General features: G+C 36.7%; 1 protein-coding gene across 6 annotated transcripts in view; it reads right to left on the bottom strand.

Annotated features, from left to right (window-relative positions):
• Positions 1-260: 260 nt before the first annotated feature.
• Positions 261-17909, bottom strand: part of SLC12A2 (solute carrier family 12 member 2) — a 63405-nt gene continuing 45756 nt past the window's right edge. The window contains exons 17-27 of one of the 6 annotated variants that reach the window (XM_061377837.1): positions 16946-17086; positions 16657-16763; positions 14648-14727; positions 13024-13164; positions 9863-9910; positions 8502-8624; positions 8221-8332; positions 7774-7860; positions 5538-5673; positions 4188-4255; positions 261-3181 (exon numbers count right to left, since the gene is read on the bottom strand). In XM_061377837.1, coding sequence (XP_061233821.1) covers positions 3046-3181; positions 4188-4255; positions 5538-5673; positions 7774-7860; positions 8221-8332; positions 8502-8624; positions 9863-9910; positions 13024-13164; positions 14648-14727; positions 16657-16763; positions 16946-17086 — 1179 coding nt within the window. In that variant the 3' untranslated portion in view covers positions 261-3045. Of the gene's footprint in view, positions 3182-4187; positions 4256-5537; positions 5674-7773; positions 7861-8220; positions 8333-8501; positions 8625-9753; positions 9911-13023; positions 13165-14647; positions 14728-16656; positions 16764-16945; positions 17087-17909 lie in introns of those variants that run through there. The other 5 variants (XM_061377925.1, XM_061377516.1, XM_061377679.1 and 2 more) reach the window with 5 other exon arrangements.

The following is a 17909-nucleotide window of genomic DNA, read 5'->3' as shown; positions in this document are numbered from 1 at the left end:
AAGACAGCTAAACAAGGTGTAATTCTGTTATGCAAAACAACTGCTGTTCCTAGCCCAGCAGCAGCAAACCCCCTCCCTGAGAACAAAACACTTGTCTCCTTTTAAGTTCTGCATGGTCCTAAGCAAATTCCACAATAAACCTACGTACAGATGCATACAATAAGCATATTCACCTATCAAGAACTATTTTCAGTATTAATGTTACTATAGACAGTATTCCTTATCCCCACCAATAAAAAAGGCTTTGTAAGACAAGACAGTTGTATTGAATTCACTTCCTTTTATTGCAGTGACATCCCCCTGGTACAAAGTATTAACTGCAATAATCACGTTAAACATTAGAAAAGCATTGTGTGTGACAGTTACAGTACAGTATCAAATCTTACCTCTTCAAACCAAGTGGGCCATTACCCACTAATGCTCAGATCTTTAAATTATTTTCAGTTATTTTTAAATATGCAATGTCAGAAAAAGCATATAAAAAGAATGTATATGTAAAAGGAAACCTAAATACAAGTGAACAAATAAATAATTGATTTGCTCCCGCTACAACTGTCTTTCTAAACCCATATAAAGAAATCTAATCTACAGAAGGTATGAATTGCCATGTGTAAGTGATTTCATTTTTCAAGTAATTAATGATTGGAACATACCTAATTTTGACATCAAAATCAAAAGAAGAAGTTTGGAGTGACTGCCACTAACTGACATCTTGCAAACAATTACCGTTAACTATTGAAATTTTAGTGTAGGAAATAATCTTGAAGCTTGACCCCGTGCCTAGCATTAGTGGACTTCTGAGAGTGCATGTGAAAAGCATCCTACATTACTTCACAGACTACTTTAACTATCCCCATATGCATATTTAGATATATTTTATATAATTTTTATACACATATATGCATGTATACACACACTTCATTTGGTTTCTGTGTTATAGATCACAAGCAATGTTTTCCTGAATGGGCAAAAAAAAAAAAAAAAATCTTTAAAGTAAGTGTACCTGTGCATGTATTTATTTATTTATTTTTTTTTTAAAGATAGCAGCACTAAGTCCATGCCTTACTGTCCCATCTGTTCAAAAGAATGTGACCCACAAAACAAGAAGAAACACAGCAATGATTCCACACTCACAATGTGACATCCCTTTCCCCAAAAAAACACTGTAAAACCTGTAATAGATACACTGGTAAATTTGTTCCCCACCCCCTCAACCTGGAAGGAAATAGCACTTTTACTGCAGTCTTGTCTTACAATGGCTATCGTAACAAGCTGGGTTCATGCTGGCATCAGTTATCTCACACTTAGCAGCAAAACACTTACTTGTTTTTATTATTTTTTTTTAATAAATGAAGTCATTCAATAATCTCAAATCCAACTGAAACAGCCAAAATAAAGATTTTTTGCAGTTTATCAAGAAGTTGACAACATTGTAAACTGCACTGTGTAGAGTATTTCTATCTTTAATCACAACAACTTGAAGCTCTGCTTTACCACACAACAATTACACTTTGTCCTTCAAAAGGAAGTTATATTTCAATTTGATCTTGTATTTAGCATAAAAATACACCTTTCTGTGCATCCTTAAGTGAAAGTAACTCCACCACTGGTAAACTGATCCAGTAGCATGCCCAATGCTAATATCAAAAGCTTGTGAAATGTTTTTAGGTAATCCTTTCTATCCAAAATATATTAGGAATTTAAAAAATAGTTCACATTAGGACCTTTATACAAAGGCTTAAGTGAATTTTCTTGTGTAGGTGTTCATAGTAGACTAAATTATAAAGTTTTTAAAATATGCAATGAAAAGGGCATACAAGATTGGCAGTTTCTTTAGTGAACATAGAAAATGTATAAAGTGGGATGTATGGAAGAGACCTAAATGGCTAGACAATCAAACCTGAGTATTATTTAATAAAAATAAATGTATTTTCTGACAACTGAACGAATTGACCTAAAAACATCTCCCCTAGTAACTAGTGGTCCTTTTAACCATTTGTTGAAAAATGCGAGAACTGTAGCTTTTACATTTTATATTGGATAGCAAGTTTTCACATAGTGTTTACTGTTTTCTGTTAGATAGCATCACATTGCTTATATTATCCCCATTCAAGCCTTAAATTTTGTTTCAAAGTAAGTTTGAAAGTGACACCAAAACACAATAGGCCAAGAAGTAGGACAGGTCTTTTTCTTCTACTTTGTACTAAGAGCCTCAGACAGCAAGATGAATTTGGCTTCACACTGGAGCTACAAAGCTCTAGACACACCTTTGCCAAAGTAGCTAATGTTAGCCATATATCTCAGTAGTACACATTGTCAAATTTGAGAAAAGGATTCTCTGCTAGTAGGAACTAATTTTATTTTAACACTTACAAAATTTAGTAGCACAAAGTCTTGACAATCACATCATAAAATTGTGTTAATACAACTGACCTGCCCTAATTCTGACCTTTAAATCTAACAGATATCATAATAAAAACAAAAAAAAAAATCTGACAATAGAAAACATACAGTATTAAGAACTAATATCTTGATGGAAGACTGAAAAGCAGCATTCAGTTTTATCGTAATATGGAAGAGACTAGAAACTAAAGGAAGTCTGATCTGAACTCTTAGCTGAAGGCAGATTTTTGACATTCTATATAAATTTACAAAATACAATGTATGGATGAGATTTGGTTAATTTCAGAAGGCACCTCAAGGCTAAAAGGCTTTTATAAATCTATAATACTTTTATTGATCAAAAATAAAACATTTTATTGCTGCTATTCAAATAGCAAACAAAAAGCTTGTCTTGTTCTTCAGTCTAACAAGGAATCCTCCCCCATTAAGCAAGATTACAGAAAATACAGAATAAAACTGAAGATGTCACACCTTTAGAAATACAGCAACTTCCCTTGTGTGCTTTCAAGTCAGTGAAATAGTGAAAGAAGAGTCACTTTTTGCCTTTGTGATGTCAATAAACTATAGATCATATATATGTAAGTCACTCTCCACTGTACACTGAAGTACCATTTCATCATAGCTGTCCCATGTGCAGAACTCTTAGGAATAGAAGGTAAGAACACTCTGATGATTCCCACGAACAAGAAGAATTGGTGGCAGATCCTTAGACAGTGCTTCCAACCAGGCCATGTACAGCGCACTAGAAACTGCACCTTTTCGTGCAACTGGCAAACTCCTACAATTCACAAAGAAAAAAAGCATTCAACAATTAGAGAAACCTGGTGGAGTACAAGTCATGCCACGTAAACATAAAAGTATGACTGTGCAAAGAGGGAGATGCAAAATTAAATTTCCTAACCTTTTCAGTTTTTCTTTTACTTCCCCTCCCCCTGCCCCAGAATTCAGTTAATGGGTTGAGAGCTCCTATCCTAAGCACCACAGGCCTTTACATCTAATTACCCCTCACTTACGGCCTCTTACCACCATTTTATATTCAGGAAGTTCATGGAAAATTCTCCTCAGTTAAAGACATTTTCTTGAAAAACTCATCAAAATTTTAAAAACTAGCCGTATTATTTTTTTTTTTTCCCTGCCGTGTTGGTGCAATCTAACATTCTTTCTCACAGCCCTTCCAAAACATGCATACATTTCTCTTAAAAAAACCCTACTGTTTATTTGCCCTACTCAAACTTCACTTGTAATACTACTTCATGAAGTGATGATCCTGAAGAAAAACACAGCAAGGATTTTATTTATAATAACATTTTAGTGTGAGGTGTCCCTGCACATGGCAGGGGGTTGGAACTAGGTGATCTTAAGGTCCTTTCCAATCTTAACTATTCTGTGATTCTAAGGAAACCTAACAATCTTCATTCTGCTTGTTTACACCAAAAACAATTCCATGAAAATCCATCAGCAGGATGAAATTTAACTTTTAACTAGACAGATTTCCTAGAAAAAAAATCTGAATGGAAGGACAGGAAAGAAAGGGGAATATCTGGCATGCAGAAGAGGAATGTAAGAATCCTGACCACCCACTATAAATGTGGAGTTAATCTAAAACTACACAGGCCATTTTTCAGTTATTAGTATAGTATCTCCATATGTCTAACAAATATTTCCAGCACTGAAACCTTGAGTATTTCTGTACTTTAGTGTCAAGGCACCAGTTTTTTCCTAACCTATATTTACACATTACAGTTCTGTATCAATTAGGATAACAGTACACATCATTTACTTACATGACAATTATGTTAGCTGTACTTGAATGCTCTTGTAGCAACTCATTTAGCCTAATCTGGCGGTAAGTCTGTAATTAAAATGAAACTTGTTAAGAAGATCTTTTATATAAAAGTACAAGAATTTTATTTATTCAAAAAAAAAAGAAAAACAGTTATGATGAATTGGTACGAGTCACTTGGAGGAAGCATGTACTTCCACCTCAGTCTGGCAACCTGTCCACTGTTCCAAACCACCTATGACTGCAAGGCTGGGAGGAAAGAAAGCAGTAAGCTTAAACTTTGGAAATAAGCCAAGTACTGTGAAAGTCTAAAGTAGTTACTCTAATAATGGTACCACCCTCCATAGCTCCTGTAAGCAAGAACCCCTTATATACTCTCTTTAAGGTTCTTTTAACTGTATCCTGGAAGCTTACAGTTACAGAAACTTAGAGAAGTGAAGTCCTGATTCCATCTCCATGGTAGGCCTACCCTGTCTTAACATTTCAGGTAGCTTCCTCAGTAGTGTTCTGCTCTTATGTCAACTAACTTCCTAGCGAAAACTTTGAGGTAACCATTTCTAATAGTTCTTTTATTCTCAAATAAGCTGAAGTCTAGTTAGCCTGCGGCTAGTGTCTGAGGAAACAATTAAGCTATTAGCAGACAGAATAAATCACTTCAGTTACTCACTGAAATTAGTTTTGGCAGTGTTTATAGACATGAGGAACAACAAAGCATCGAGCAGGTCATTAACCATAAATTAACTGTACTTCATAAAATTCCCACTCTCCCCCAACCCCTTGGTAATTTGCAGTTAAGAGATTCCCATTTCCTCTCTACTGCAAATCCTCACAGAAGTTGTAAAACCCATACAGGAAAGAAAAAAGATGTGTGGAATATATTCAAAACCATCTTGAAGATACTGAGATTACTGAAACTTTAACCAGTCTTTTTTTTCAGTTACCTGTCTGTATCTGAATCCTGTTACAAAATGCTACCCGAGTCTCCTCTACAGATGCAATTTAAAAGGAGTACCTCTGATGCCTCTACAGTGCATGACTACTTGGGGAAAATGGCAAACTTTTAATTGCTCGTTAACACCACAACCAGATGTGGTATGTTTGGTTAAAAAAAAAAAGAAAAGAAAAAGTCAGGTGAATATAAACTATTATACTAAATAAAGGCATTTAGACCTTCCCCTTCCCAGAAGGCAGAAATGATTCTTTTTCTTTTTTTGCAAAGCACATAAATGGTTTTAAATGCCGCTTTCCATCAGCTATGCGTAAAAACAACTATGGAATAGATAATTACAAGCATGAACTCACTGATTTTACACCCACAAATGAAGTAGGATAAAAAAATTAAATACAGAACCTTTGTTTTATAAAGCTCAAGTTCATTATCTGTTATCCTCCATGGTTCATCCTCCTTCATTTTATCTGCAACTTCTTGTTCTTTATCATCTTCATGAAGTCTGAAGGGCTCTATCATTTCTTCAAAAGCTGCAATACTGGAACGAGTAAGTTGAACCATATTAGAACAGATATGAGTCTGTGTCAGCGATGACTTTCATGGCATCGGGAAGTTTTATTACCATGTAAAAATAAAGTGAACTGAAATCTGTTCATTGCCAACTGCAATTAGAACATCAATCAGGTATTTATATATGCACACATAATTCAACAATTAGGGACATCTGTAGGAGCTTTCACTCTTCATCATGCAATAAAAAGTTTTATCCAGTTTAAAAATAAAAAACCCAAACAACTTTTGGTAAAGAGTTTTACTGCAATTTTGAAAATTGAGGACTTGAGTAGCAGTAGCTTCAGAATTAAATTTGAAAGATAAGTTTACATGTCACACTAAAAAGAAATAGCTATCAAGTTTCATGCTAGTGCCATTAGGATTTTGGCTTTGATGTTTTTATTCTGTTTTTTAACCTTTGCAATACAGTCCTAGAGCCACACTCAAATGCAACCAACCACAGCCATCTTGTTTTCCTGCTGCAGTTGTTAGAATATGAGATGCTACTTTGACTTTACTTGAACTTTAGCAAAAACTTTGGAAGAAAACCTTACGAAGACTGAAGAGGCATTTGTTTCTACTAGAAAGAACAACTTACCTTACTTTCTCTACCAACATTAAGATACTTGAACAGCAAACAAGGCTGCCACACGTTATGGAAGTAACTTTTCTTTCAATAGACCCAGCATGTGAGATGTGAGAAAAACAAGATTTTTACCTATACATAATGAAATGTACGTTTTGCATCCAATGAAGTAACTGCATTTTGATGCTATCTGAATGGGGTTTTCTTATATAGATGACAAGGTATTGCCAGTGTTCTGTGTTTGCAAATTACAGTGTGGCAAGTTTAACAGACATTAAAGAACACTTCTTAGGATAAATTGTAATACCAGTATGTGTAACATGTTAGCTTCTGTCTAGTTAAACACTCCCCACATGCCCATTTTGTGAGGTGTTCCTGCTCCTCCAGGAAACCCCACACACTGCTTAAAAAAAAATATTTTTTTTCTACGCTTGGTGCTCTTTACTGAATTTACGGTGACTTCACCTTCATTAAAAGGGAAAAAACAAATGTGATCTGCTATTTTTTGCCTGAACAAAAAGGAAAAGTAGTGACAATATCCTATTACATAACATTGCAACCTAAATCATCTTCCTCTGCTTTCCTTACAGCTATTATTTATGCCAACTAGCATCTTACACAGGTTTTGGATATATTGTGGGGAATGTACCCACAGAGATAGAAAAAATGCTCTGAGAAGAAATAACTTATGGATCACCTCTACGAAATAAAAATAACAACATGTAATTCTACTAGCTCAACTTTTTATGCATAAATATGTGCTACCTTGTAAGTTTTTCACACTGAAAAATAGCAGGCTCCCAAGAGCTAAGACATCCCAAAAGCATCAGAGTGGCAGGAGTAGTCTAGTGTTCTAATTGATTGATATACTCTATACACTTAAGAAAAAGGACTGAAAGCAGAGTAAAAAAGAATGCATACTAGCCTTTACCATTCACATAAGTTGCAAACAAGTATTTTCTAATTTGCATGACGAGAAATTATTCAGTCATATGCAAATCCACATAAAAGATAGTTTTACAGCTTCAACGCAATAAAGATGACTTGAATGGAAAGGAGGATAATATTTTTTCATCTCACATATGCTGTTACATGTTTGTACTGAAAGCCATCTGTAATTTAATGTTTCTTAAAGTTGAAAATCAGAAATATCACATAGCTATTTGAAGACCAAGCTTTTTTACATTAAAACTATGGCTCCAAGTAAGATAAAGGCCATTTAATTTTTTTGTGAGCATTTCTCTTTCACTACAGACAAACTGGATTCTTGTAACTGTATTTTTCTAATTTTAGTATTACAGTCTAAGGGCCAGAGAATTTAAAAAATACAAAATTCTTTGTTCTTGGATGTTGGGTTTATTTCCCTTGTTTTTGTGAACTACTGCATGTCACAGGAACTACTCTGATCAAAACTGACACGTATGAAAGAATGAAGTAATCAAAATTCATGAATGAATCAAGTATTCAGGAAACAAAGAAGCTGAATTTTCCGAGACTTACTTTTCTTTCTTTGGCTTAGTATTAATATCCCCAAGAACCATAATGTCCGAGAAGTCTATCCGAAACTTGCTGAGCAAAGTAGCCATCCTGTATCAAGAAAACAAGCCTTTATGTATGATCAGAGTTTTAATTATTTCACAGGGTTAAATAAATAGGTGTTTGGTTGTAAAAATTAAGAGCTCTTCCTTAAAAGACAAATTCAGAAAATATTTGAAAAAGAGAACGTTAATGTCAGACAGTGCTGCTGCAAATAAATTACTTTAACTTGACATTTCTCATTTCAAAACAATCTGTGGGAAAACAAACTTTTTTTTGGAAAAAGGGAACAGAATATGATTACAACTCAGCTAAAGAACAACTGAAAGAAGGCTACTAGGCACAGAAAGCCATGTCCTACGTAACATGATCTATTAGCATTATGAATTAAAATTTTAAAGGTAAACTTACGCTCTTCTGTCATGATCAATCCTGTTTATTTTTCCACCAATGAACACTCTGATCCTACAGTCTTTCCACTTCTTCTTGGTTGTAAGAAGATATGGAATCAACAATGTCAAACCTGCAGTTTGACCAGAATTTGGGAATGATTCAGGAAACATTGCATTGTGTTTAATAGCACAAATTTCTAATTTATGTATGAACTGATTGAAAGATATCTATTAGCAATTAATTAAAAGGTAACTTCAGTAATTTTTTAACATTTATTTTTAAAGTAGAAAGCACATTACCTCCATCGTCAAAGAGCCACCAGACATCTATATTGCTTTTGCCTTGTTTCTTCTGGAATTGAGTACTAGCATCAAGAAGTCTTTGGTCAGTCAGATTTAAAGGAGAAGACTGGATCTTTGAATCTGGCAAAAAAAAGTATGATAAAATTGAAGTGTTTTACTTAGTCACTCAGAAATTCATCAAATGCAACTTCTGAGTATTTTGTGGTATCTCTGAGTTTAAGTAGTAACTTTCTTCCCCCCCCCCCAACTTGAATCCAAATTTTCATTGAATGGATATATATTGAACTGCATTTAGGAAACTTGCAAAATCGTAACAGTAGCTGAAGATGTAAATCCAAGGTCATTTAGCAGACATTTGACAAATAAAGGCTCTGTAAGTTACACTCATCTGCCTGCACAATTTAACTAACTTTTCATACCTATTTCAGAGTATTAAGTCATGCACTGTTTCTACCTCTTGAATATGATGAAACTTGTAAAACCATGTAGATACTAATTTACATGTAAATACCATGTCTTAAGCACTTATCTTCCTTCTTTAAATTCATTTTTCTTCAATCATATGGTGAAACAAAAGCTAGTTCTGCATATTGGAATTCTGTCTTTTGCAACAAGTACTGTTTTGCATCTGGCAAGATCATGAACCACGATATAAACTATTTTGCATAGCAAAGTTATTGGATTTGATAAGAACAAGACAACAGTGGCATTCTGAATTAGATTAATACAGGTACATATATTTTTTAAGAAACTAAAGGAAAAAATTAACCCCTTTCTCTTAAATAAAACTTGAGTTTGAACAAGAGCCAGGAGCTTGATACTCATCTCAGTCATTACTTTATTGGGAATTTTTAAATTTACATCTGTGACTGATTTATGTTTACTTTACTGCATACTGGGACTTCTTCCAAACTCCATCTGCATTTTGTGCTTCAAGATGTAATCTCACTTTACATCATTAAAACCCAACAGCTTCTAGCTGTTGAAATAGTGAAGAAAATAACAAAAAAGTTATTAACAAAAAAGCTCCTCAATACATTTCAAATGTTACTTAACAACAGAAGTTCAAAATCTTAAGATATAAGCAAAATTCTTTCTCAGTAAGTAGCAACTCCATCTGGGAATTACCACAAAGTTGCATTTTTTCACAGTCAAATCCCAAAAGACGAAGCATATTCCACAGCAGACATGAAGAAATAATATTGCAAAGTTGATATTTTCCTCTCTTTCATTTAGGTATATATATGTATTTATTTTTATATACATATGTGTGTGTGTATAGAAAGGAATACAAAAGGAAAACTGAAATTAATAATGCAAAAGAATGATTTAACACAAAAAAGGTGGAAAATGCCTGCCTTTTTTCAACAGAGGTTGTGCTGGAGTCTTTCCATCCTCGTCCTCCTCTGGAAGATTTTTAAAGATACAAAATAAAAATGTTAATTTTGATGTTAGTGAAAGCGCTACTAATGTACACAAAAAACAGAAAATAAAGATGTAGAATGAAATGGATTTTCATACAAAGAAAATAACACAAATGCAGACTACCAGATCCTCAGATTTATTTGTACTCACACTGCTCATTTAACTACTATGGAATCATAGAATACTTAAGGTTGGAAAGGACCTTAAGATCATCTAGTTCCAACACCCCTGGCATGGGCAGAGACACCTCCCACTAAACCATGTCACCCAAGGCTCTGTTCAACCTCGCCTTGAACACCACCAGGGTTGGAGCATTCATCATTTCCCTGGGCAACCCATTCCAGTGCCTCACCACCTTTGCAGTAAAGAACTTCCTCCTTATATCCAATCTAAACTTCTCCTGTTTAAGTTTTAACTCATTACCCTTGTCCTATCACTACAGTCCCTACTGAAGTCCCTCCCAACCCCAGCATTCTTATTAGACCCCTTCAGATACTGGAAGGCTGCTATAAGGTCTCCACACACTCTTCTATTCTCCAGGTTGGACAGGCCCAACATTCTCAGCCTGTCTACATAGGGGAGGTGATCCAGTCCCCAGATCATCCTCATGGCCCTCCTCTGGACTTGTCCCAACAGTTCCCTGTTCTTTTTATGCTGAGGACACCACAACTGTACACAGTACTCCCAAGTGAGGTCTCACAAGAGCAGAGTAAAGGGGCAGGATCACCTCCTTTGACCTGCTGGTCACGATCCATTTGACGCAGCCCAGGATACAGTTGGCTTTCTGGGCTCCAAATGCACACTGAAGCCAGCTCATGTTCATTTTCTCATTGACCAACACCCCCAAGTCCTTCTCTGCAGGGCTGCTCTGAATCTCTTCTCCCCTCAACCTGTAGCTGTGCCTGGGATTTCCCAGACCCAGGTGTAGGACCTTGCACTTGCCATGGTTAAAATTCATAAGGTTGGCATCAGCCCACCTCACAAGCGTGTCAAGGTCCCTCTGGATGGCATTCCTTCACTCCAGTATATCAACCAAACCACACAGCTTGGTGTCATAGGCAAACTTGCTGAGGGCACATTCAATCCCACTGTCCATGTCAGCGACAAAGATGCTGAACAAGACCGTTCCCAACACGATCCCTGAGGGACACCACTCATGACTGGTCTCCAGCTAGACACTGAGCCATTGACCACAACTCTTTGCATGAGGCCATCCAGGCGGTTCTTTATCCACCAAGTGTTCCACCTACCAAACTGATGTCTCTCCAATCTAGAGACAAGGATGTCGTGTGGGACAGTGTCAAACGCCCTGTACAAGTCCACGTAGATGACATCAACCGCTCTACCCCGTCCATCAGTTCTGCAGCCCCATCACAGAAGGCCACCAAATTGGTCAGGCATGACTGCCACTTAGTGAAGCCGTGCTGGCTGTCACCAAGCACCTTGTTGGTTTTCATGTGCCTTAGCATGCCTTCCAGGAGAATCTGCTCCAAGATTTTGCCAGGCACAGAGGTGAGACTGACTGGTCTGTAATTCCCTGGGTCATCCATTTTCCCCTTCTTGAAAATGGGGGTTATATTTCCCTTTTTCCAGTCGTCGGGAACTTCACCTGACTGCCATGATTTTTCAAATATGATGGCCAGTGGCTTAGCAACTTCATTTGCCAGCTCCTTCAGGACCCGTGGATGGATTTCATCAGGTCCCATGGACTTGTGCACATTCAGGTTCTTAAGATGGTCTCGAACCAGATCCTCTCCTACAGTGGGCCTAAGGTCTTCATTCTCACAGTCCCTGCATCTGCCTTCCAAGACTTGGGTGGTGTGGTCAGAGCTTTTCCCAGTGACAAATGAGGCAAAGAAGTCATTCAGAACCTCAGCCTTCTCCAAATCCAGGGTAGCCAGTTCTCCTGATAGCTTCCAGAGAGGGCTCACATTGTCCCTAGTCTATCTTTTATTCACCACGTACCTATAGAATCCCTTCCTGTTATCCTTAACATCCCTAGTGAAGTTTAATTCTAACTGGGCCTTAGCTTTCCTAACCTGGTCCCTAGCTTCCCGGACAACATCCCTGTGTTCTTCCCAGGCCACTTGTCCTTGCTTCCACCTTTTATAAGCCTCTTTTTCCCCCCTTTAAGTTTCCTCAGCAGCATCTTATCCTTCCAAGGAGGTCTCCTGGCCCTTCTGCCATGCTTCCTTATAGTTAGGACACAAGACTCCTGAGCTTGCAGTATCAACCTTTAACATCAACAAAGAGTCTTGGGCCCCCCTGGCCTCTAGGGCTATTATCACATGGAACCTTAGTAAGCAGGTTCCTGAAGAGGCCAAAGTCTGCTCTCCTGAAGTCCAGGTCAGTGAGCTTGCTGCATGCTCTTGTCGCTGTCCTGAGGATCTTGAACTCAACCATCTCATGATCGCTACAACCAAGGCTGCCCTGAAGCTTCATTATTTCAAATCAGCCCTTCTCTGTTGGTGAGCACAAGGTCAAGCATGGCAGTTCTCCTTGCTGGCTCCTCTGAAGTAACTATTAAGTCACTCTGAGCTTTTATTTTAAAAATAAGAGGAAAATTAGTTATTGTCATGTCAAAATATCGCAAATTGTATGTGTCAGCTATCATGGGTATAATACTCTGGCCTAAGGTGAAAAAATCTTCATAAATTTATCAGTCTTCAAATCACACTTAAATGTACAGATGTGTAGCATGATTCTCAAGCAATTTTTAATGCTTAACTCATTAACAAAGAAAAACTATGGCATGTCATTGTCTACTCCCTGTTTTATTTAAGGGACAAGATGTAGATTTATTCTACACACTAGAAGCTCTGAACCAAAGAACTTTAGTGCTTAGATATCATAGAATCATAGAATAGTAAGGGTTGGAAAGGACCCTAAGATCATCTAGTTCCAGCCCCCCTGCCATGGGGAGGGACACCTCTCACTGAACCATGTCGTATCAACAGCTAGAAAAGCATGACACTTCTATTCCACACAGAAAACTGCCTTAAATAGTTCCCTGGTGAGGGGATAGAGAACCTGAAGACAGAATGAAAGAGAGAAACGGTGAGAATTGAAAATTCATTGCTAACTAGCAAGTTACCTTTACGTGAAGTGGAAGTTCTTTCACTAAATGATGGAGCAAAAGCTATAGAAGTGTCTGTCTCTGCCTTCTTGCTATAATCCACTTTTACTATGACATCCTTGGTACATGGAGATTTTTCTTGGGATGACAGCAATTCTTCTTTGAGAAAGCACAGAGATACATTTTAAACAATTTAATTTTCCAAATGGTATCATTACAGGTGTGAGACAATACAGAGATACTTCACAGTGGGTTAACCTCTACTGCAATTCTTATACCTTGGCAAAGAAAGGCAAAGAAAAATTTTAAAAAGGCAGAAAACCACCAGAAAGTCTTGTGTGAACTGCTTCAGAGTACAGACAGACTCCTCCTCTGAGCAAAGTTGTAATTTCCTGCTACTTTCTTCCCAGATTTTTTGCTACTGATTGCATTACCACAGGCTGAACATAAACCAGAGCTAGGTAATACCAAAAAAATATAACCAGGAGGAAAAAAAATTACTTGCAAAATATTTTCCATTTCTACTCTAACTCCAAGAGGAAGATGAACCTCAGACAAGGCCCAGACCAAGTATGTTCACACAGCTAAGATTTTTTTCCAGGTTTGGCTTCAGTGGAGCTACTTGTTAGCTGTCACATTTAAAGCAAACTCACAGTCCCCAGAGGATGTTAAGAAGCTTCTGACATCTTGGTGCTTCATTCCTCAATGTTCTCAGCACTGTTGTTTTCACACTAAGCTCTTTGCCATTTTGTCATACCTATGCCCTACTGCACAGAGTGGCAGGCTCTCTGGTTCTCTCCAAATCCTAAGACATTTGTGTACTTCCAATGAAGGAACAACTCTCCCCTCTTTCGAGAGGATGCCCCCCTACAGAGCTTGTGTCACAAGTGTTCTTCATTGTGCAGCGCTGTAGGGAGCAAGCTACAAACAAATTAGATACTATCAATTCAGCAGACAGTTGCTGCCAAAGCTCACAGGCTGTCTCCATTATTCTGCTTGAAATTTTACTAAAATTATATCATTTGCCTTCAGATCACTACTACGAAACATAACCAAGGCTTCTATATGGAAAACAAAGCCTTTCCAAACTTGAAAATGGACTACTGCTGAGGCTTCTCTCCTAGTGCATGTAGGGGTTGGCAACCTACACCAGACCCACAGCACTCTTGGATCATGCAACATTTGTGATTTTCATCGTTGTCAGACTCGAGTCCAAATACTTCATATCAATTTGCCAGCCTGTTTGTTTCAGTAAATTGTAAATATTTGGGAAGAAACTATATGCAGCTTATGAATACAGAAATTTGAAACACATCGAAAACAAAGTTCTGTCACTATACGCGGGCAGTTTTACATGCCTTTTACATTTCTAGCTTGCTTCTTTCAATGATTTTTACTCTGTAAAGACAACTGTTGTTTTAGTTTCTTGTGTATTTTTTTTTTTTGGATGGGTTTTTTTTGTTGTGTGGTGTTTTTTTTAGGGGGGGTGTTTACCTAATGCTGTGTTCATTTTCGTGTGGTCTTCTGTTTTGGGTCTTGTTTTGTTGGGTTTTTTTTATTTATTTACTTATTTTCATTTAGTATTTTCAGAAAGCAGTATTAAAAAGCTAATTAGAAGCAGAGGAAACAAAATAAATCTTACCTTGGCCCTGAAGGTGAGAAATGTCCAGGCCCTCCTTTAGGCGGATGACAACTACCCCATACTGAATGTCAAAGGCATCACTGAACAAAAGGAACAAAAATAAAGCATTTTCACCTTTTTCTTTTACAAAAAGCTACTTTACACACCCTCTCTGAAGAAACTCCAGTGATTAAATACTGCCATTTAAACTACCAAATCATAAATGTGTGTTACAATCTCAGTTTACATTCCAGACTATCAACTGCATTAGTGAACTGAATCCCATATCCTGAAAAGCAAGGCAGATCAATTCCCTCTCCATCTCTCCCCTGTAAACAGCAATTCAATAAAAGAAACGCTAACAGGGCAATCAAGTTCTTAATGAAGGATGACCAGATACACTGAGAAATCTAAACTTCTCTCTCCCCATAAAAAAGAGACATATTTTGACTAGATCTTATTGATCTGAGAATTAAAACTTTAACACGAGTTTCCAAAACATTTGGGTATTAAACACACTTACAAAGTTGTAATACAGAATCAAAGTAGCTATAATATGCCTATTCCCATTATATCCAATGGGAAAGGAACTTGCCCCTTTAAAAAAATAAAATAAAAGAAAATATTATTACCTTATAAAACAGCAAAAAGCCTGAACAAATCACTGAGTGAAAATGGAGCAAAATGAAGAACAAAAAAACCCTCAAGAAACACAACAGAAAAACATGAACTTAACCATATCATACAGTCTGCAAGTTATCAATCATCAGTCCTTTAAATACAAATACCTTATTACAAACAATAAATCAGAGAACTTCCTCCCATGTCATTTCCACAGACAGAAATTTCACAAGATTTCACTCATTTAGAAGTAGTAAGACTTGATTAGAAATGTTCAAAGTGTCAATATATTCTATTATGCAAGAAAATTTGAGGTTGATAATAAAAGAATGTTTTGTCCATTAGTGAACATTTAAAATTAATTAATTAATTTGTTAAATCTGTACAGATTAGATGTGTTTAGTTGTCTATTGTGTGCTTTAGGAACTTAAAATTTTCCAGAGATTCTCCAGAAACATGCTTGACCTACAGTTATTACCTCCTGAGGTTTCTCTTTTGGGATGTGGAGAACCACATGACTTGTTGGCCTTAATACGTCTTTCAGCACAAGCCATTCCAAAATAAAATAAGAAAAAAAAAGAAAAACCAAGAACTAACCAACATGTTTCCTTATTTTTCACTGCATTTGATGCTCTGGCTTCTCCCAAGGAACAGGTATGATTCTTTTCTCTTAACGAATTTAAGGAATTATTTGCTTTTCTTTTCTAATCTCTCCCTATAATCCCTCCATCCTGTTTCTTTCAAACGCACAGTAAGTGAAAATTGTAAAGCACAAATGAAGCAGGTTAAGCAGCATTTAAGGAAAAACAAAAAAGTCTTTTGTGTAAGCACAGGAAGCAAGCTTTGGTTTTCTTAAGTGTTTGTAGTACATATTATTCTTGAAGTTTTTCAGCCAGAACTGGTATTTCAGTACTGTCAAATTACACTAGGACTTCCTTCCCCATCTCCCTTTTGGCTACTGTATTATTTTGTGAGTCAGTGCTTGTAAGTAGAATATTTCTTGTATGTGACAGCAAGGGTTTAATAAAGATAAGGGCTTCAGCATAAGAACTGATTTATTTTTCACTACACTTAATTTGTACAGAAGTAGTGTAGGAAAAACCCTGCTTTAAAACCATGCTTCAAAGACTGGCGCATAAGATAATAGGTTCATCTGTGCAGATTCTTAAACCTCAGACCACTGCTGCAACACTTTCTAAACACAAAAAGTTATTATATAGAAATAGAATCTTTTTGGAGTATAAAAACTTACTAATTTCTGTATCAGAAGAAAACAAAGTATTGGAGGCTGCTAGATCAGCAATATGGAAAATCTGAGTCTACATGGGACTTCACACAACTGAGATCACCTCATTACTGAACGTACTGAAATGAAACATAAGAGCTACAGCTCCACATTCTCTGCTTACTGGAATAAATTGATGTAGGTTTCAACATCTCTCATGTCACTTTGTCTCCAGTTTTTCTTAAATCCAACAACAAGGGTGTTAGGTCTCATCCTACCCAGGCCAGCAGCCTAAGAAGAATAAAAATAAAGGTTCTATTATTTTCTTAAACTGAAAAAAGTGTTTTTATTATACATGTACTTATTATATAATTATGAAAAATGAAAATACTTCTAAGTATGAAAACACTTCAAATTTTGATTTTCATCACTTCCTTTAAAAAAAATAATTAAAAATTGAAGGAGAGGTGTACCTGCATTAAGTACTGTCCTCCATCCCGCAAGTCCTCTGCATGCACTGGAGCATAGAAGGCCTTCATCTTGTTTTTAATTAGCCATCGCTGATATTTAGCCAAGTCAGTTGACAGTTCTTTCATGGCTTGCCTCCGAGGACCCTTTGAAATAAGGAAATAAAAATGAGAGAGAACAAGAATTACAAGTAGTAATAAAGCCCCACCCCACCAGAATCCAATTCAAGCTTGAAGAAACTCAGAACATGTTTCCAGACTATAAAAAAACCCAACAAAAAAATAACAAACAAAAAAAAAAAACCCACAAACCAACAAAAAAACACAAAAAAAAATATTAAAAATTAGTCATTAGCAGCAGCAGAGTGAAACAGATTCTGATTTTCAGGAGGAGGGTTGCTGAAACTTGCCCAATCTTGTTCCTGCAGGACACAGCCCATTTCCTTAGCAGGTGGCACAAGCTTGTTCACTCACACCCTCCTCCTTAATCCCACCCTCCCCAGGCAGGACGGGTAGGAGAACTGAAAGAATGTAAATCCCACAGGTTGAGATAAAAGGCTAAAAAGCCCTTGGCCAGGGTAAGCACTGCTCAGTAGCAACTAAAGCAGTGGTGTGTTTCAGCATTGTTCTCTGACTAAAGCCAAAACACAGCATTGTACCAGCTACTAGAAAAAAAAACAAACTTTATCCCAGTAAAAACGAGGACAGTCCTCCACAGTGTAACAGTTTTAAAAACAAATGGCTTTGTAATGAAATATACACATATATAGCATGATTTAATATTAAGCTTTATGGGGATATTTGTTTTAAGCTGTACAAGCATGCCTCTGTGTGTAAATAATCCTAATCAGAAAGCCTTTGTCACAGGAGTGTCACTTCTGCAGTTTTATGTTGCAGTCAAAGTAATCTCCTCATTAAGTACTTTCTTTTTATTACTTCCATCAGGATGAATCATTGTGCTCCTCCTATA

Source organism: Neopsephotus bourkii, unplaced genomic scaffold (genome assembly GCF_033783945.1).
Source record: "Neopsephotus bourkii isolate Nb327-2 ecotype Australia unplaced genomic scaffold, CSIRO-AGI_Nbou_v1 NB_30, whole genome shotgun sequence".
NCBI lineage: Eukaryota > Metazoa > Chordata > Aves > Psittaciformes > Psittacidae > Neopsephotus > Neopsephotus bourkii.
This window is presented reverse-complemented; position numbering and strand designations above follow the sequence as displayed.